Genomic DNA, 21,111 nt, shown 5'->3' with positions numbered 1-21,111 from the left:
GACTGTGCCACACAGAAGAATAAATAAAACCATTTATCTTTGACGTGGTTTCCGAAGGGCGTCTTGTGTAAAGATCGCATTAACATGGGTTATTTACCAATAACAACTGTAAGAATTTATTATATAAAAATGTGCCTTTATATATAATGTGATGTTTCGGAGGGCGCACCGGGACATGTCCCACCATGGCCACCTGATGGGCGTCCTTGGGCCTCAGTACGTACATATGTTAGTCGAACTCTTTAGTATGGCTCTAATTACGTGTCAGAAGGACTCTGTATAAGGCCCTTTTTGACTAAATCTAGCCTATTTGGCTAGATTTGGCCTCTTTAGCTATACAAATCTTCGAAATGCCTATAGCCTTGAATACAGCTTATGTTATGAAACTCTTTTGCTATTTTTGGCTTTTTGTTAGACCTTTAATTAATTCTAAAAATATCCCTTCTTTGAAAATAAAGTGTAATTTTTAAAAATTAATCTATCATTGTATATTATCGTATTAATTGATTTGTCTAGACAGAGGCCGCCTTATGCAGAGTTGTTTTGAAGTATGATTAGAGTATTACTAAAAGCCTTAGTACTGCAGGAAACATATGTTAGTCGAACTCTTTAGTATGGTAACCTGCATAACCGTGGGACGTAAAACTCAAAGATTTCATTTCATTTTTCTTTAGTATGGTACTAATCACGGTTCAGAATGACTCTGCATAAGGCCAAGGGTGTTTTATTACGCGACAAACATTTGTATTTCATTGTTCTTCTCTCTCCGCACCCAGTGAATTATAACTACTTAACAATACTTATTGACTCAGAAAGAATTTTAATGTCACTTCCGTAACAGCCCGTTTGCTACTTTTTAATTATTTTAGTTTTCTCATTTCGTTGCAAGAATAAAAGTTTTCTAATACAAATTTAGAAATAATACAAATACAAATACAAATACAAATACAAATACAAATAATACAAATAATACAATTTTCTAATACAAACTGTTTGGTTCTTCAAGCCACAGAGATTTTTTTCGTTTATTAAAGGAAACAAATAGGATATCTAATAAGCTTGAAAACTCTCAATGCAATGATGATTATTCATGTGGGTGTACGGAGAAATAAGAAGTGTTTGTAAGGACTATGACCTGCCGGAAGAAGTACTACTGAAAATTGAAACATGGCAATCTAAATTAACACAATCAATCCACAATCCAACGATACTGCATCCAGTTCCAGCGCCTCGGCTAGCTGCTACGTCATAGATGATGACTTATTTCAGTTAAACTGATAATATGGCTGTTGACTTTCACAAATCAGATGAATTGGTCATGAATTTTTTGTACTTTAAAGTCATGCATTTGCTTCTTAGTATTCAGCGAATAAAATTCAACATTCCAAATTTTAGTATAACTCACTTATAATTCTAAAGGGGTTTAAAATCTACATTATGGGTTATAGGTTAGCAGTTAAAAATCTAGCCATTTTTTGCGTAAAAAAGCTAATTTCTAAAGGACATCTAGCCTATTTTCTTCAGAGGTTGTTGGCAACACTGCTCGGTTTAAATATATTTCACAGTTTCAAAAGTGCATGTCAAAAACATGTTTATGAAAAAGACTTAAATGCACTAAGTTGCTCTAGGAGTGGAGCTCGAATTTCTCGTCATGAGGAGCTAAATAACCTAGTTAAATGAGTTCTTGCTAGTATTGATATTCTATTTGATTGAAGTATTTTAGGACCACCTGGAATGCCCCGAGATAAAGAGAAACGACCAGATGGAGTGACATGAACCCTTTGGAAAATTGGGCAACTACTGGTATAGGAAGTCTTGTTCTATAAACACACTGGTGGTTTTATAATAGAAATGCATCAGCCATAAGCCATGTCGACTATTACTCTATGATTGTTAAATAGTAAAAATTGGTGTAAATTAAAATCGTTATACCCTTAGTCAGGATCACAACCGGAGTTGCAATAAAATGGCGCAGGCATAGAACCAGAAGTCCCCCGTGTTAAACTGTTTGTCTGATAGCTAACTTTTCATGACATGAAAATTATTAACAATAGAAATGTCCACACTCTTTAAAATTGGAAACAATCATAAATTGAACTAAAAAATATATAATATTGTATCAAACTGGAGTACAAAACAGGGCTGCTTATCACGACGCCATGTTGTCTCGAACCCGTATAGGAAGTCGCATGTAGATACATTTGCAACTTTTCATTTAGCTTCAACATACAAAGAGGCAAGAAATGCTGCTGAGACAACTTTTAAGAGAAAACACACGAAATATCCCATGGATCGCAATTAAGACTCAAGATGGGAGATTCGACAAGTGAACAATTTTTATTTCAGCGTATTAGTTTAGCAATACAGGGAGATAATGCAGTTAGCATTTTAAGTTCCTTTCTTCTTCTAAAATGAAATTTTTTACTTGAACCGAAATTTATGGAAACTTTAAAAGCTTATTCAGGTAACTGTAGGCCTTGGAGAAATAACGCAAACCTTATTATGATCAGGGTCCGGATTTTTATGTGCTAAAAACTAAAATTTTTATTTTTATGTGCTAAAATTGAAAAAAATATTTGCTAAAAATTAAAAAAATATTTAACAAAAAATAACAAGGAAAAGTCTGTGAAAACGCCCAATATAAGAAAAATAATTACTGGTACTCACCAAAAGCTTCTATTCATCATTACGTCAAAATCAACTAACGTCTTTTCCAAATTGTCCATCGTAATGTCATGCCTATTGTGATGGAATAATGCCTTATATTGAGAAAAGAGACATGTGATGGCTATCAGCCAATCAGAATCGAGGTACCAAAGTACTCATCAGAGAGGATACCCATAAAAGGTTACGAATTTCAAATATCCCAGGACCTAAGATCACGTGACCTCTATCAGCCAATCAAAATCAAGGTATCAAAGCACTCATCTTACCCGTAAAAGGGAACGAATTTCAAAAGTAGTAGGGCCTAAGATCACGTGACATCTATCAGACAATCAGCATCGTGGTACCAAAGCACTCATCTTACCTGTAAAAGGGAACGAATTTCAAAAATCCAGAGTGAGGGATTTCCCCGCAGGGTGACTCATGATGTCATACCACGTGACCTGGGGGCGTCGCTAAAATTTGAATTTTCCACATGGGCGGGGCCTAAAGTCACGTGACTTCTATCAGTCAATCAGGATCGAGAAAATTTTGCTGAATCGGTTCGCCATAGAAGGACCACTACTACTGTATCTTTAATGATGGGTCAACTTCAAAGGATGATGGAGAACACTGGTGGAAATCCCAGGGGGATGAGGGAGACATGTAGACTCTACCCTCCAATGTTGGAACTGGGGGGACTGTCCCCTCAATAATCCTATTTGAAATGTGTTTTTGGGAGAGAAATTTGATGATTTGTGCCCAATTGCCACAAAGGAAAGTGAGATGAAATTAATGTCACCCCAGAATAAGCCTCCAATCTGCCCGCCTCCCAATGTTGAAAACAACTCTGCTCCCCCCAGATCCTCCACAGCCCTGTTTTTTAAAACTTTGTTAATATTTTGAACATCGCTTTAAAAAATATATATGAACAGTATTACCCGCCTCCCACTCCCCCATGTTGAAGACAGGTTTGCGCCACTAATGGAGAATGACAAAAGAAATGATTTAAGATATGTTGTTATCTGAAAATATGTCAGATCTAAGCTTTAGCCTGCCGAAAATGTACCAAAATATAACAAAAATGAATAGAAATAGAGAGCGAATTGTCGGAGAAAGGTGTCAAAGGAAATAGTGCATTATTGGACCTGGAGATTCGATTCATGGACAAATCGATGGGAACAGTGTCGGCGCAAGGGGAGACTCATAAGAAAGCACTGGTTAGGTAAAGTACCTGGAAGATGGCAAAGGACACAGAAAGCAATTCGGAAGACGGATCCCTATTTTCGAAATTCAGCAATCTCGAGTTATAGCCTGCCGAAACTGAGGTTAACTAATACAAACGAGCGAGAGCGAGAGAAGAATTGTCGGAGAAAGGTCAGGACAAACAAAATAGTGCATTACTGGACCTGGATATTCGATTCAGGTACAAATCAATGATGAACAGTGGCGGCATATGGGTATGTTTAGAAGGAAATGGACATATTCTTCCGTGCTGGAGGCAAATATCCGAAGTGGAAGCTGAGTTGTAATTCTCGTACGTAGAACCGTTTGAAACATCGGGAGTGAACAAGATAAATACAGGATGTACATAGTGGTATTTGTTTGGAAAAGACATGGCTGCATTAACATCGAAGTAGCTTGAACTAACTACCGATAATACAAATGGAGGCGAGTTATCATCATAATCATAAGTGGTCTACTAGGCTTGACGACCACTAGCCACAAGAGAGCTCCTATACCACACAGCTCGAATATTATTGATATGTAAACATCACCGTTTAATATCATTCTTCATGCATCGTGGTTGCGTGGTAAAGCACTCAGATCTGAGTCTAGGAGTTAGAGTCGTTCCCAAATCATATAAGGATTCGTATTCGACGACATCGTTGTATTGGTATCTCCGGATTTCTCCTAGTCCCGTATTATACCAATTATTGTAAATATCATCAGACCTGACTTTCAATAGTCTTAAGTTGCGTTTTATTTCTCTTTCGCGACGCTGTGGCAAATACAATGCTCCACATGCAATCTTGCATAAATCTTTTCTTGAAAGCCCTATTTTGTAAGCCACAACAAAACACGTTTCGTCCTGTTAAACGCGTCATTCGACACCTGTTCTTGCTTGAATATCATACGTTACCTACGCTGTTTGCTGCACAACAAGAGTCTCCGTAGCTGTACGCCCGCTGTATTACAATACTCGAAGGTCATGGACATCATCGTTTGGCAGGCGAAGTGTTTCGTTCACTAAACTGCAGAAGGTGTTTCTATTCTGTGGGTAGTCTCTGAGTATCTGTACCTGTGCGTTGTCTGTGCTCGTGGTCGGTAGCGGGATTTGTGCGGGAGTGAAATGTAGCTCACGTTTGAAGAACTTGCAGACATGGTTTTGTGTATGGGCTAGCTAATGGAAACAATCGTACAGACGCAAAGTTGTATCACAATCCAGACAGGCGCATTCCAAAGTTCTCCATGTTTCCGAGGCTATTTCGGCGTTTACGGAAAATGGGACACTTGCGGCCATTACTTCACGATCGCGGAAGAAGACAAACAACCAGGATTCCAGAACTAGAAGAAGAGGTTCTTGATCGTGTGACAGAACAACCTTCGAAAATCACTAGAGCTTTAGCATATGAAGTGGGGGTTGATCACAATATTTTTGGAGAGTACTCCGTGAACAACAACTACACCCCTATCATCTACAGAAAGTTCAAGACCTGCATCCTATAGTCTTCGCACCCCGTGTGGTATTTAGTGATTGACTAGTCCAGCACTGTTTACTCGACCCCCAGTTTCATGCCCGGTACTCTTCACAGATGGTGTATTTAATAGCCGGAATAGTCATGTGTGGGCCGACGAAAATCCATATGGTACGATTGTGCACGGACATGAATAGACACTTGGGGTAAATATCTTTGCAGGCATCGTCGGTAACAAGGTCATAGAACCATATCTCTTACCGCCCCGCTTAACTGCACCTGTGTGCGCATTGTTCGTGCAAGAAAAACTGCCTGAAATTTTAGATGTACCTCTTGATGTTCGTCAACGCATGTGGGCTCAGCATGACGGGGCTCCAGCACACTTTGGAGTAGCTGCTCGTCGGTGCCTTGACTATTCCCTCCCGTATAAGTGGATCTGAAGGGAAGGTAGTATTTCTTGGCCAGCATGATCCACTAATCTGAACCCAATTGATTTCTTTTTGTGGGGTTATGTAAAATCTCTCGTCTACGACACACCTGTACAGATCGAAGAAACCTTCCTTGTAACAATCCTCACTGCCTGTAATATCATTAGCACGAAACCAGGTATCTTGGAGAGGATGAGACCAAACTTATTACGGTGATGTCATGTCTGCATCGAAACCAGGGAACGCCATTTTGAGCATCTGCTGTGAATGTAAGTACATTTGCTATTTCTACCAGTATAATTTTCAGTCTTACCTAGGCTTAGTATGTGTCGTTCACCATTACCATACACCCACAATACCGTTGTTGCACCCGACCTATTCATTTAGATATTCTAAAAACTGAGTAACACAGAGAAATTTAATTTTTAATATTATAGCATAGTTTTAATTAGTATAACGTGGGAAATTTACACGTAAAATGGATTTTTTTTGCCTCTCGACATGGGATTTAATATTGTTTCAGGTTGGCATCACTGAGTAGAGAAAGAAGACGAAGGAGAAGAAGAAAATAAATATACATGATTAGCATCAAAGAGGCATGGACTTTAGGAAAGTAATTGACTGCTAAAGGAGAAAAATAAGAGCGTCTGATCATGTGGGCTGATACGTTATTGATTTTATTTATTTCTATTTGTACTGCATTGTTAGGAGAAGGTAAGAAACACAAAAGAGTTCCTGTCAAACAGGAATTCAAGACTCAATTATGAAACTGCTAATGTAATTTTTGGCCAAATATATATATATATATATATATATATATATATATATATATATATATATATATATATATATATATATATATATATATATATAGGAAAGCCCCTTGAGTTCTATTATGAATGAAATGCATGCAATATTGCGTATTCACAATATAAAATTCTTCCCACTAATTTTCTGTTTAGGCTAATAAACTTCAACTGTTAATGGACGCACGATTTTATATTATGCTACATACAGTGAGTAAAGAAAGCCTCACAGAATTTTTCCATTACAGATGCCCATGAAGACCAGGTCAGGTTCCTCGTGCTATCCTGTTTTATGGGGGCATACATATATTCTTGAAATGTGAACTTCGGCTTAAGTTTAGAGTTACCCCTCCAGTCTGAAGGTGCCCTTGGACTTTGCAACATAGAAAAAACAGTGCTTAAAGTATTAAAAATTGTTACATTTCACTTAACTTTAGTACTCCGTGGGCTTCACAAAAATTTAAAAGGTTTTCTTCATTAATTTTGAGCATCCGTTACACCTGTTCGGCATATTCGCCATATTTTACAACTACCATGCTGCTGAAACCTTCCGCGAATGCTTCCGCATCCGGCAACTAACTTCCACATATCTTTGCTCATAATAAACATAACTCTCATGCCGAACTTATATTGCTAAACATCAAGTAAAAACTTCAAATTATCATTCCTTACCTCATTTCTCCCGTAAATTTTCCTGATTTTTATAAAAAGCGGAGGGGTAACTCTAAACCCTGAACTTCTTTTAGCAGAGAGGGGCGCGGTGACTCAGTGGTAGAGCGTTCACCTCTGGTGCTTGGGGTCCCTGGTTCGATCCCAGCTCGCGCCGTGTGGACTTTGGTGGACAAACACCGTGCTCGTGGGTTTTCTCGAGGTTCTCCCGTTTCCTCCCACTTTCTTCATTCTACCATTTCATTCATTTCTCATAATCACCGTCTCCTTTAGCCTAACCGGCATAATTGTGGGACGTAAAACTTAAAGATTTTTTCTTTTAGCAGAAAATGCACTTTTACTGGGATAGTACTAGAATACAGGTTCCCCTATATAGGTTGGTTCCTTTCTGTACCAAAGTTTAATTCACATAGTATTGCCGAGCGAGCATCAGCGAGTGAAGGCGGGTTAGAGCCCCATACGAAACTTTTTTTTTTGTGTGTGTGTGTGTGTGTGTGTGTGTGTCTTTATTACAGCTCAATGGAAAAGAAGGCCTGTATTGTAAAACCTTGGCCGTTTACTGATTTATGTTTCGTAAGGAAGGAGTTGCTTTAACGGGTGCAGGTTCTGTTGAGGAAGGCTGGTATAAAACGAACAAACTTAAAAAGCAAACCGACTTTGGATTAAGTTCCGATAAACTCCACCGTGAGTGAGTGAAGGAAGGAAACAAAACCTAAAGGGCCTTACGCAGAATCTTTTTGATGTCCTACTAAAGACTTGATTACTGCAGGGAACACATGTTAGTCGAACTCTTTAGTATGGCACTAATCACGAGTCAGAACGACTGCATAAGGCCCAAAGAATCTAACTTAAACCAATCTATTAATACAGGTGACAATGAAATAAAACCGCCAAAATTTTTGAACGGTTCGCATGACGTCCAAACTGCGTGGCTCACCACAGAGCTTGATGGGAATTTGTCAACCGGGAGGCGCTGCGACAAATTGTTGCAGACCTGCGTCTCGTCCCATACAAAACTCAAACCCATCAGCCGTTAAGCACCATGGCCATGGAACAGCGGTTGTTTTTCGTCAACATCATTGTCCAAAGAATTGACAACCAGGAATTTGATATGAATATGGTTTGCTTTAGTGACGAAGCCCACTTTCATTTGGATAAGCAAAATGGGCGCATTTGGCGGACAGAATCCGTATTTCGCAATGGAGAAGTGGTGTGCAATGTCCAGTCATGGAATAATGGGTGCGATATTCCTTGATGGCACGGTGACTACTGCACGGTACTTGACGGTTTTGGAAAATTATTTCATACCCACTATCCAAAGTGACCCTAATTTCGACGACATGCGACTCATGCAAGACGGAGCTCGACCTCATCGGACCATGAGAGTTTTTGACGTCCTGGAGGAGTATTTTGGGGACTACATTCTGGCTCTGGAGTACCCAGAGGTAACTGGGAGGGGACTCGCTTGGCCGCCATATTCCCCGGATCAGAACTCATGTGACTCGTTTTTGTGGGGCTGTCTTAAGGACAAGGTGTATAGCAATAATCCTGAGCTGCAAACTGTCATTCAGGAGGTCATCGACAGCATCGATGTTCCGACACTTCAGCGTGTCATGTAGAATTTTGCTGTTCGTCTGCGCCACATCATCGCTAGAGATGGCAGACATCGAACATGTCATAACCTAAATCCGAATGTCTGTAGTGCCGTTTATGTGTGCAGTACAGTTTGTGTACTACGTAATTTGTCACTAATTTCCTCTTTATTTCATATAGTCCATTAATTATCACCCTGTAAGTAATAATTGTCATATTGAAAACCTGACGGGACTTAACGGAATAAATGCCCCAACGTGTGCTAGGTGGCCACTAACAAACACAAATATCATCTACCCAAGTCAGGTCTAAGGGGCCTGAGCGGCAGCGGGGTAGTGTAGGGAACAAGTGCGTAAACTACATATGCATATGCAACTAGTGTACCTTCCGCTGGACTTAAAACAGTCCTTTTTTCTTTGCGTCTTTTCACTACTATTGTTTTTCTTTTATTTTAAGGGGGCGCGGTGGCTCAGTGGTAGAGCGTTCACCTCTGGTGTTTGGGGTCCTGGGTTCGATCCCAGCCCCCGCCAAGTGAACTTTGTGGTGGACAAACACCGTGCTCATGGGTTTTCTCGGGGTTCTCCCGTTTCCTCCCACTTTCTTCATTCCACCATTTCACTCATCTCTCATCATCACCGTCTCCTTTAGCCTAACCGGCATAACCGTGGGACGTACAACTCAAAGATTTCATTTCATTTTTTTTCTTTTATTTTAGTTTTACATTACCTCATACCATGTTAAGTCATCAGCTGATTCAATTCTATTTGTTAATGTCGTATACTCGTCGCATTTCTGACATTAAATTACATTTGAGTAACTCACATTCTTGCAAATATTTAATTGTGTTCTTTTCCTATAACCCAGGAATATGAAGAATCAAAGATTAGGAATTCCTTGAAATCCTTGTTTTATCCTTTCACACGTCAGGTAATTCTAGTTGCTCTTTTAATTTTCTTATTGAACATCACATCCATCAGTTCCGCTATACTTTCACACTGTTCTCGGACACTATCGGCACTGCCAGTACGTTCCTTCAGACTGCTCACTGGAACGAATTGGTCACTCTTTTGACACTTCAATCCTTAAGGATCATGAATTAAAACATCACTTATGCTTCAGGTAAGATCCACGAATATTCCGATTTCTTGTTCCTCTTCCGAAATTAGAATTCATATTGCCATAAATTTCACAAACCTGTCCCATATAAAATAAGATAGCACTAGGTTGTTTTCCTTCGACTTATTTTCACCTCCTTCCCACAGTTTCTTCATTGGGTACGTAAATTTATTAACTTGTCTCTCTAAAAAAAATTTCAATAAAGCTTTTTCTTTATTTCTGTAGTGATCCACGAAGCTTAACAGCGATATATCGCAACATCCACAATGGATTGACATACCGCCATCTTTTTCTTACAATTTTTGGCGATACAACAATGCCCCTGTATTACTAGAACTAAACCAAACACTTTGCAACTGAGACTTTCAGTGACTGTTTACCATGGGACATACTATAACGTAACGAAAATTTATGGTTTTTGAAGATGGCTTTTTAAAGAAAATTGGGGACAGGTTTCATCTTTCTGAATTTTTAAATTTTAAGTTGTGTAGTTATTTTTTATGACAGGTTTTGTGATATTAGTGCCTATTTTCATGATGTCAGTGCCTATTTTCATGATATTAGTGAATAAACACCCGGATTCTAGTTATGAAATGCATTATAACCCATTTAAGTAGATTAACCTATTTAAATATATGCGCCCAAACGTCTTGCTCCACTCAATTACGAGTTTGGGGTTCTGGAATTTAATTTGTGTCCTCAGGGACTTGTATTGGAAGTCCATGTGCATATTTTTTTCAGCAATTATATCTGAAAGAACAAGTGGGTCAGCTGCTGCAAAATAAACAGTATCGGCGTTTTCAAGGAATTTTGGAAATATGGAAAAGAAAATCTTGATTTCATTTTCAAATTCAGCACCATTAACTTATCTTAGAACACCATCGGGGTTTTCAAAAAATTTTGGAAATACATAGAAAAGAAAAAAATCTTAATTTCATTTTCCAGTTCAGCACCATTAACTTACCTTAGATTACCTACAACATTTCCTGTTAAAAAATTGTTGTTGACGCTGTTATTTAAGGATGTGGATTGACGCATGTTCAGAATCATTTTGTAAACGTACTGTTATTTAGTGTGTCTTATATTTAATGTGCTATTAACTACGTTGTTCTGGACAACTTCCTAGAAGATCGAGCAACTCACTGTTTACGAATTGTTTTCAATAGACATAATCTTCCATAGGGATATCAAAATAATCAGAGTCGACAGCAACCGTTTCATGTTTAATATCTTACGGTGATGCTTAGAGGCGAAGGGAGATAGTGATGATGATGGACGAAATGATAGAATGAAAAAAGTAAAAGGAAACGGAAGAACCATGAGAAATCGCACGCACACTATGTCCACTTGGCGACAGTGGGATCGAACCCGAGACCCCACGAACCAAAGGTGAGCTCTCCTGTAGTGCGCCGGGATCCTGATTCCATTCCGACCAATGTGGGTTTGTAGTGGACAACATCGTGTCCGTGAGTTTTATTGAGGGTTTATCCGGTTTCCTTCTTCGTTATCATTTCACCAATTTCTTCATAATCATACAAAACTTGTACAGATACTAATAGGTGAAGTTACTATCGGCTTAAATTGCCATCTGGAAAAGATCAATCTAACTATTCGATGGAATTACATCTTATCGCAATGGTCTAAGATTATAGCATTTTCGCTTTATTTTGACCTATACAATAATTTTCTGTGGTCCGTAGGCGCCATTTTCCCAATTTATATATAGTAAGGTTTAGATCGCTTATATTGTAAAGCAGTATGATGAACACTTCACGTGATGCTTCAAAATATAATTTTGTATTCAATTTTAATATCTCTTTGAATTAGTTCCTTTCTGTTTGTTCACTTATATAATTATTTGAAAATAAATATTGTCTCATTTATATTGTTTAAGGTTTGACATGGCTTATGGTGTATAGAACTGAGAAGTATCAAAAACTCAAAGCTGAAGTAGAAAGACAGAGTAAAAGATGTGAGTATTAAATTTCTTTATTTAATGTTTTGTTGTATCGCAATTTCATATAAACTTGTTTCTTTCTTTAGTTCGTGTGAAATTAACTTGCTTGTTAAAATCAAGGCTAATTCAGACGTGAATCTTTAGTTTAGCCTGGTAACTGAATGCTCATTTTTGTTTTATAATGTAATTCTTCGATTTAAAACTGCGTTAATAGTCCGAAAATTAAGATTGTTGTTACTATTAATGTAAAACTTACAATGAATTTTATTAGAATATTGTTTTTGGCGTCGGAGACCCTGGTTCGATTCCCGGAGGGAGCGCGTCATATAACCTTTTATTATTATTATTATTATTATTATTATTATTATTATTATTATTATTATTATTATTATTATTATTATTGTGTTATGAAGTATACGGTAAAGAAATTACTTTAGGAAAAAAATTGGCTGATTTTGCTATTAGTTCTTTCATATATATGTGTATTCCTTTTAGTCTGAGAAAGTTCGATGCTAAAAGGTATTTCTTAAATGTTATTCTATAGAACAATTTGAACTTGAACATTAAAGACTTCATTGAGAGCTGTTGTGACTTAGTAGTAAAATGTTCCTTTCTGGTGTATGAGGTCCCTTGTTCGATCTTAGCTCGCGCCAAGTAGGCTTTGTGATGGACAAACATTGTGTGCGTGGGATTTCTCGGGGTTCACCCATTTCTTCCCATTCTATTCATTCTCCTTTAAGCCTACACGGTATAACCAGGGACATAAAACTGAAAATTTTTATTTCATTAAGGAACTCTTTAACAATTTCCATGCTTCCATCTTAATAAAACAGGGAAAAAGGTAGTTGTTAGGAATGTTGTTTCTGTAACTGTTTTGATTGTTTAAGAGTATACTTAACTTACTTTACAATGTATTTCAGTGGAGAAGAGGAAAGAGGCCCATGGCGATTCTCTTGATAAGCAGCAAAAGAAAAAGATTGAACGTGAAGAGGAAAAATTGAAAAACAATAATAGAGATCTTTCTCTTGTTAAAATGAAATCCATGTTTGCTATTGGCTTCGCATTCACTGCTTTATTGAGTATGTTCAACAGCATGTAAGTAATTTGACTTCTTACACTAAGTTATGTACACATGGTCCGGCCAACTTTACTTGTTGCATTTATTACAATTAATTTAATTATAATTCAAGGATGTTACGAAATAGAGGATCTGCCCATACGAATCTTCAACATATGAACTCAATGAAGCCAAAAACAACCGAGCATCATCTGAACCGGCACGTCTGATTGGCTACTCTCGTTTCCGCTATGATTGTTGGCTCGAAACATTGCGATCTTAGTGGCGTGCAGTGGGCAGAGTAGGTGTGGCGAAGCTGTGATGTATCGCTTCACGATTTTGTTGTATGGGCAGATCCTCTATTTTATAACATCCTTGTTATAATTATGCTTCTGATAATTTTAAAATTTTTTGAAATCTAGAAACTACGGAAGCATTAACCATCTTCTCGTACTGGAAATGTGCAAGCGTATTATCCCTTAGAGTCTGTGAAATCGCACTCGGCTACATTTTTTTCTTTCTTTATATTTCACTACGAACTAAAAATAATGGGAGATAGGGTGGATAATCGAAAATTTGTCATACATTTCAAAGGATACACATTCAATATTCATATGTTAACACTGGCGTTAACGCCAGAGTTTAAAAATACCACGATTTCTTTTTATAAATACTTTATTTTTAAATTTAAATCACATGTACTTGATTTAAAAAACTAAATATAATTCAAAGTTTTTTTTTTTTTTTCTGATGAGCTAGGTTTCAGTTTGCTTTCACTATACGATGTTACGTTTTATCCAAGTATTTCTCGCACGAGACAGTTACTCGGTAGCGGTACATTATTATTCTCCCAATATATAAGAGTGAGTGGTCACAGTAATACTGAGAATTTGCTTCACAGTAATTGAACGAAAGATAGATAATTATGATAATCTTAGCACGTATTTCTTTTTAATACATCTTCGTCTTACATCTTGTTAATCTGTTTAATTCTAGGTAAAACAAAAACATTGAGAAAATCAAAAAAACGAGAGAGAGAGAGAGAAAGAGAGAAAGGAATTAGATGAATGCAGTGAACTTGTCATAGATCCATCCTACCTCCCTGTTTCTATCTTCCTAATACTGAAATGAAAATTAAGGAAGATATCATTACAGAAAACCAAATAATAAAGTTCGCAACACTGCTGAAAATGGCGTATATCTGAAAAATATTTAAAGTGATTGTTCTTTTCTTCCTCTTTTATATCATTATACCAATAGCTTTTAGTAATTATAATTACAAGTTCTCTCAATTACATGATTTAAACAGTGTTGCAGACTTCAGCAATGTTTATCATATTTGCGGAACGGTTTGAGATATCGAAGTACTGTGAACTGCAAAATAATTTGTACGTTCATTGCAAACCATACATATAACTAGATATGATACTTATCTAAGCATTTTTTCAGAATAATGTCTTTCAAAAACATTCAAATTTTCAAGTGCGGGTAACTTCGTATCAGGTCATACCATGACCATGGTATTCGACACTAAAGTACTTTCAATGTGCAGTATCCTGTCCATCTCCGTTGTGTTGTATGTGTGATAGAGGCTTCCGAACTTGGAATGTTTGTGATACTATAACATCCTTAATTTGCAACACTGAATAATAAATGTACTATTTTATGTTTTCGTTTGACATGCTGATTTGAAATTTGTAATAATATGGCGTAGTGCGATTTGAAAAAAACATAACTTTATATTGGGTTGGCAACATTGTTAAGTGTTTCTGTTTAACACATGCAGAGATATCCCCCTCCTTATGGTTGCTTCGTGCAAAGTTTCGCTTTTATCTCTCTTTCGGTTTTTCGGTTATTACGGTTGGACATTATAGATGGTGCACTCTGTATAAATAAATAAATATAAATATATATATAATATCTGTAAACAAATATTGAGGAGTTATAAGTTTCTGAAAGATGAAATTCTTTTTCTCGTTTGTATATTATTTTTGGTAATACTAATTTTAAAAATAGAGTAAGATCACCAAAGAAATAATTTATTTTCAGATTTGACGGTCGTGTTGTTGCAAGGCTTCCGTTCGTTCCCATTTCGTGGATTCAAGGGCTTTCCCATAGAAATTTGCCGGGAGACGACTACACGGAATGCTCATTCATATTTTTGTATATTTTGTGTACAATGTCCATTAGGCAGGTAAGTTAATTATTTGAGTACTGAAGTTTAAGGTTCGTGTTTATTAAACACGAAAGTTTTTCTTCTTTTTTTTCATTACATCTTGATCAAAATAACTTCTTATTTGTCCTTCTATTAAAATATCACCTAATCGATAGTCAACTGAAGATTATGTGTCAAAACTCTTCGGTCAAGACATTGTAAGTTATTGTTCTTTGCATGTTTTATTATGATGTTCTTTGTATTATTACAATCAGAATGATGTCCATTTGTAGCTGTTTCATCATAGTGATTAAATCACTGCTTCCCGCTTCATGGAACTCGATCTGATTATTCATGGAAATTCCAAAAAGTTTCAGTTGAAAATATTAAAACTTTCTGTAAATTTTTTTCTTTGTTTTTCTTTCTGTTGTTTGAAAATTGAAACGTGATATCATATCTCGTGACTTCTACTGTTTTGTAAAATGCACATGTTTCCAATATTAATTGTCTCTAACGGTATGCTACATTTACTATAACGACTTCTCAAATACTTGGTATGATTCTTTCTTCGCAGCGAACAATAATCGCTTTAACGTCTTTCAGAATCTTATAGAATTAAGAAAACATTCATTTCCTGTCTTAATTCTTTTAGCATGCTTTATTGCTAGTGCTTGTGTAAGTGAATTTCTGCTTTGTAAGAATAATTTCTCAACCTTTTGTATACCAGTTTTTCGCCTTAACCATAATAATAGAATGAAGGCCTATCCTGGCACAACTGACGAAAACTCTTCTCATGATCAAGCTTGGAGAATTTCTGGTATAAGGTAACCTCACTAACGCATCTTTGGGACGTGGGTGGTAAAGTGGTTGGTTTCTTTCCAAGTGTGCTAAAAGAAATAGTATAAAACAAGGCTTTGAAATGCTAATACAAGTAATAAAAATGATAATAAGGTGAGTTGCTTTCGAGATATAGATCAAGATATTATCTCCATTTTTTTAAATCTTTTATATTGGCAATTCCTTATATCCTTCTTGTAGGATGTGTGCATTAAATATAACTGTATGACAGATATATGATCACATACAATCAAATAGCCTCCCCATAAACAACAATTATGTATGCCGACGGATGGACTTATTACTTTTACAGAGGTTGATCTATTTCTGATGGAACGAATTGCCATAATAGTGCTTACCTAAAATATTCCATCCTGCCATCATCAATTATGCTTGATGTGATAGCTACCGGTATGGACCATTGTACGAAATCGCAGCTTCCACTGCAGACTTCGTTACAGCTGTATTGTCCACTCTTGCGTAAAGGCTTTTCAGAAGTTATTTTTCGTGCGAACCCGAAGTGACGAAAAGCGCCTGAGAAGTCCAGAAACATTAATCCATGAGACTAGCATCTTGCCTCAAACTAGAATATCCTCGAATGGAATAGCATCGATGCCAGTTGCATCTGCTATTACGGTGACCCCCTCTCCCATGTAGTGGACCGTCATCGTCGGGGAGGGGATAGAGCTGAGAGGGCAACTTCATTTTTTCATCCATGCATCACCCTTCATCCGCATGTTCTCTAATGCCCTCTGAGCCGCGAATACCGCTACAGAACTCGCGGGTAGTTGGTGGGAATCTTGGGAAGTGGCTGGTTCGTGAACGTCTTCCTCCATCTGAGTTGGAGGTGCACTCATCCCGACCTGCTGTTTTGTGTGTCCATTGTTTGTGTTGTCCGGTGTCCGAGTCTTTGAAAGTATATAAAATCAAAACAATAAAAAAATCGTAGTTTTTGTTCTCTTGTGGGTGTCTATCTTTTTCATTCGACAGGTTCTTTATTTAGTTCCAGTTCTTCTTTTTCCGGGACCACGAGTTTCTGTCGACGGGAATGGTTTTCTTGCATCACCATTCCTATTGACCGTGTCGGAGCCACGCTGATCGTACAGTAAGGGCGTGCTTATGGGATAGCCAGGGGAGTAGCGTAAGTTCTCGCAAGCGCCCCGGTGTGAAGATGCGGCGTTCACACACAATTTCTATTTATAAATGTGTATTTAATAACTTTTAAGATACTAAAAGAAATCTTGAAAATCGGGATCGGGCTCACCCTCTCGTGGAAAGCACAAAACAAGCGAGAGCGAGACACACTCTCAAGTTGTAGATAATGTAGAAAGTACAAGTATCTCGACGCATGTATTCCGTTATCTTGCAGTCTGATAGTGCCAATGCTGAAGCTAACCGACCGAGTACTATTAAGAGCTTGTCCCCTTTCCTCATTAGTAAAGTTATTACTTGTAATGCTGGACTGGTTAAAGATATCAAACAATTACTGGCACTGTATTGATGGAAACTGTCAACGAGAAGCAAACAGCGTAGCCACTTAAATTAACCTCCATTGGACCAGTAGAACGTGTCGGTAGAACCCCATCGTGTACTGAACATCTCTTGCGATGTGATATCATGTTGGGACCTCCTAAATGCCTCCGAGGAGACTAAATCGGAGCTGGCTGACTAACATGTTGTAGAGGTAGCTCGCCTCAAAAGTAAGAAGTCAGGTGAATTCGTTGCTACTCAGTCACTGATTCTTATTTTCAGTTCGCCTACACTTCAGGACTACGTGAAGGCTGATTATTGCCGACTTAAGGTCTGCCCCTGTATTCCCACATCCCTGCGCTGTTTGAAATGTTAACACTTCGGGCACACTAGCACCTCGTGTAATGTTCTTCCTCTTTCCAAATGTGAATACCCATCTCAGAGAGTAACATTTCGCACCCATTTCCGTTGTTACAAGTGAATTAAACAATATACCAAAAGATATTCCTTATAATACATCTGAAAACAACTGTGCCGTTAGGTGTACAATGTATCTCGCAAAAGATTTTTTTTTCGCGGTAGCTCGCAGCAGGTTCGGGCGAGTTGTTAGGTGGGCGGAACCCTCAGCTTTGCAGCGCGCTCTAGATCAATCTGCTCCGAACATCGGTGGCGTCGAGATCTCTTATTTAGCGCACCCCTGTTTTGAGACTACGTTATGGCGGATACTTTAGAGCAACGTTGGGCGATCACATTCTACACAAAACTCGACAAAACCGATGCGGAAACTCATGAACTGCTTAAACAACTCTACAGGGAGTCTGTTCTTTTTTATGTTCAAGTTATGAAGTGGATGAAGATGTTTAAGGGAGACCAAGAAAGGATAGACGATGACCCCCGCTCTGGACGGTCATCAACAACCCAAACTGACAAAAATGCGATGAGAAAACGTGGACATTTCAATACAACCCAGCGACGAAGTACCAGAGTGCCAAATGTCACCCTGGCATCCCCGAAACAGAAGGCGAAGATTAGCAAATCCAAATTGAAGATATATGTATTGTCTTTTTCGATGCTAAGGGTGTGGTTCGCAAGAAGTTTGTACCTCAAGAACAGACCGTTACCACTACCTACTACGTGGGTGATTTGGAAAGATTGCGGAAAAGGGTCATTCGTATGCGAAGACATCGCTGCTACTTGGCGGTTTCATCATGACAATGCGTCTGGCAACACGTTTCTGCGCGTCCGTGAGTTCCTGGCGAAGAATAACGTGGCAATGCTGCCGTAGCCACCCTACAGTCCCGACTTCGATCCAGCCCTAAGATCAAGAAAGTACTCAAACAACATTGAAGATATCCAAGCGGCTGTGACAACAGCTTTAAAGGAGATTCCTGGCGAGGCTTTCGAGGGGGCGTACCGGACACGTGAAAGTCGGTGGCAAAAATGTGTAGGTGCTCATGAGCAGTATTTTGAAGAATATTAACACTTTATATAGATCTTGTTAATAAATCGTTTTAAAAAATGTTTCATGATTTTTGGGACACCCTGTACAAATACAGGAGGAGTGTATGGTGTGAAATAAGGCAGCCGTTGGTACTTTTCTGTAGATACTAATTCAATCTGTGAAAAAGAGCTTGCGGGACAGCCCTGAATCGAACTCAGGTCTTGTGCTTACCTTGCTGGTGCCAGCCACCACCTTCCTAGTGCAAGCTTTTAACAGGTCGTTCTCTCACATACAAGGACATCTCTCTTGAGGTCGGTGATCGCACTTCTAAACCACTTAGAATGTACCATAACCATCCAGTGATTGCCCAGGTAGCATAATGGTTAGTATATGCTATGGTAATCCGGACATCTGGATTTGATTCCCTGCTTAGTCCCGCACATTTTCGCTTTGAACTCTCATTAAATTAGTATAGATGGAAGATGTAGTGTAAGGAAAATAGGTTGGTGTCTTCCATCTCACATTGAGGTCAAATTCCGTAGGTGTTCACTAATATAAGCACTGGGTTGTCGAAGCACAAAAATACTTCTAGTATATTCATTGTGATGTGAAAAGATGTTCACCGACCTCAAGAGAGAGGTGAGGTTTGTGTGCCTGTTCAGGGAATGTATTGGGTAGGTAGTGGTTAGCGCTCCTGGATGGCAACTCGGAGACCATGGGATTGGCTCAGTTCTGCACTCCGTGAATTTTACAGACTAGTATTTCATAAATTTTGCAAAATGGAGAGGGAAAACAAAACTTATGAGTTGCAGCTAAATTCTTTCGAGTGGATAGAGGTACAAACTAACTGTGGCGGGGTTCCTACTTCAAGTCCTGGTTACATTATTCGAGATAAGGTTGAAATGTTTTTCCAGTTATCAGTTAGATACTAAAATAATGAGTGGGATTCATATATGCGGACAAAATGGGAATTACGGCTTTGATGAGCATGAGCTGACTGTTATTAGGCAGCTTGTAATTATTATTACATTACGTCATGAGAATATTTAAACGATAGTTAAATATACGCCCTATTTGATGTTAGCATTAGAAGGTTAAGGATTCTTTTTATCATATTAGTGGTTTCTTAGAAGTATGTTAGAAGTAATACTTCATATTATAACTATAGATGTTATTCCTTTTATTTTAGAACATTCAGAAAATGTTGGGATTTGCACCTTCCAGGACAGCGAGCAAACAGAGCGGCAGTATATTTGGACCACCACCGCAACAGTTTAAGTAGATCAAGGGAAATGAAATATAACACTAACTTGTGGATTTTGTGAACTAAACGCCGCATTTTTATTTTAAATGTATGTACATTGTAAAGTAATACTATCAGTTATGTGTGGGTGCATTCATGGGTCTTCAGAGACGGTATAAAAACAATAGCTGGATGTTTTTAAACTACGTGAACAAAGGGATGTTAATACTTGAAAATTGAGATTAATTCTTGTTTATATGTGAATAAAGTCTATTTATAATTGTTTACTACTTTTTTTGTTTTGTTTTTTGACATCATCACTATAAATAGAAAAATTCTATAGAGAAGTCAGTCAACATTTCCTTAATAATAATAATAATAATAATAATAATAATAATAATAATAATAATAAAGAAAATTAACTTACTTCAATCTTAAAAAGTCAAAACTATATAGTATCCATGCTAAGTAATCACATTAATTTCTTAAGAACAATTAAAATTTTTGAATTCATCAGTCTATACTAATAGGACTATATCGATGAACCTCACGCCCCCTATCTGTTTCGTTATTGATGAGAATGGCTTTTCATAACATAAACTCGGACAACCTCATTACATCTCCCTGCTAATGAGGAGTTATTCGAAAATTTTTTGTCTCTGTGTTAGAACCAAAATAAAAGATTGGGTTGGAAAAATTAGGGCAACCAGTTAGGATTGGTATTAAAATTTGAATTAAAACTCAGACACAAGATTTTGAAAAATTAAGAAAAACTATCCTTAATCAAAACTAAAATGTGTGAAACGATAGTTTAATGTAAAATAGAGCTTATTCTTACACGTTATATTTGCCTCGTTGAAAACCAAATCCATGCATACATTAAGACCTGAAGTGTTTATATGAGCCAAGGCAATAGCTTACGGAATAGGCACAAAACTGCATTTACTCATGTGTTTTTGTCCCATGAAACCAAATGTGCTGTTAAGTTTCACACTAA

The 21,111-nt window shown here is 37.6% G+C and overlaps 1 protein-coding gene across 2 annotated transcripts; it reads left to right on the top strand.

The window, feature by feature from the left end:
* The first annotated feature begins 6,313 nt into the window (after positions 1–6,313).
* Positions 6,314–20,404, top strand: LOC145671757 (calcium load-activated calcium channel). Of its 2 annotated transcripts, XM_081740963.1 has the most exons (5): positions 6,320–6,484; positions 11,849–11,926; positions 12,832–13,006; positions 15,018–15,162; positions 20,061–20,404. In XM_081740963.1, the coding sequence occupies exons 1-5, from the start codon at positions 6,424–6,426 to the stop codon at positions 20,151–20,153; spliced, it is 552 nt and encodes a 183-aa protein (XP_081597089.1). In that variant the 5' UTR covers positions 6,320–6,423; the 3' UTR covers positions 20,154–20,404. The 2 variants fall into 2 exon arrangements, with proteins under 2 accessions (XP_081597093.1, XP_081597089.1); XM_081740967.1 differs by lacking the exon at positions 15,018–15,162 and having other exon boundaries at positions 6,314–6,484.
* Positions 20,405–21,111: the final 707 nt, after the last annotated feature.

Source organism: Thermobia domestica, chromosome 2 (genome assembly GCF_964235325.1).
Source record: "Thermobia domestica chromosome 2, izTheDome1.hap1.1, whole genome shotgun sequence".
Classification (NCBI taxonomy): domain Eukaryota; kingdom Metazoa; phylum Arthropoda; class Insecta; order Zygentoma; family Lepismatidae; genus Thermobia; species Thermobia domestica.
Note: the sequence above shows the minus strand (reverse complement) of the source record. Positions and strands in the feature narration are given on the sequence as shown.

What these genes read in the sequence shown, in the direction of transcription:
- LOC145671757 (XM_081740963.1), top strand. Translation starts at nt 6,424, where the DNA reads ATGTGGGCTGATACGTTATTGATTTTATTTATTTCTATTTGTACTGCA. An exon ending in TACTGCATTGTTAGGAGAAG is followed by an intron (nt 6,485 to 11,848) that starts GTAAGAAACACA and finishes ATATTGTTTAAG; the next exon opens with GTTTGACATGGCTTATGGTG. An exon ending in AGAAAGACAGAGTAAAAGAT is followed by an intron (nt 11,927 to 12,831) that starts GTGAGTATTAAA and finishes AATGTATTTCAG; the next exon opens with TGGAGAAGAGGAAAGAGGCC.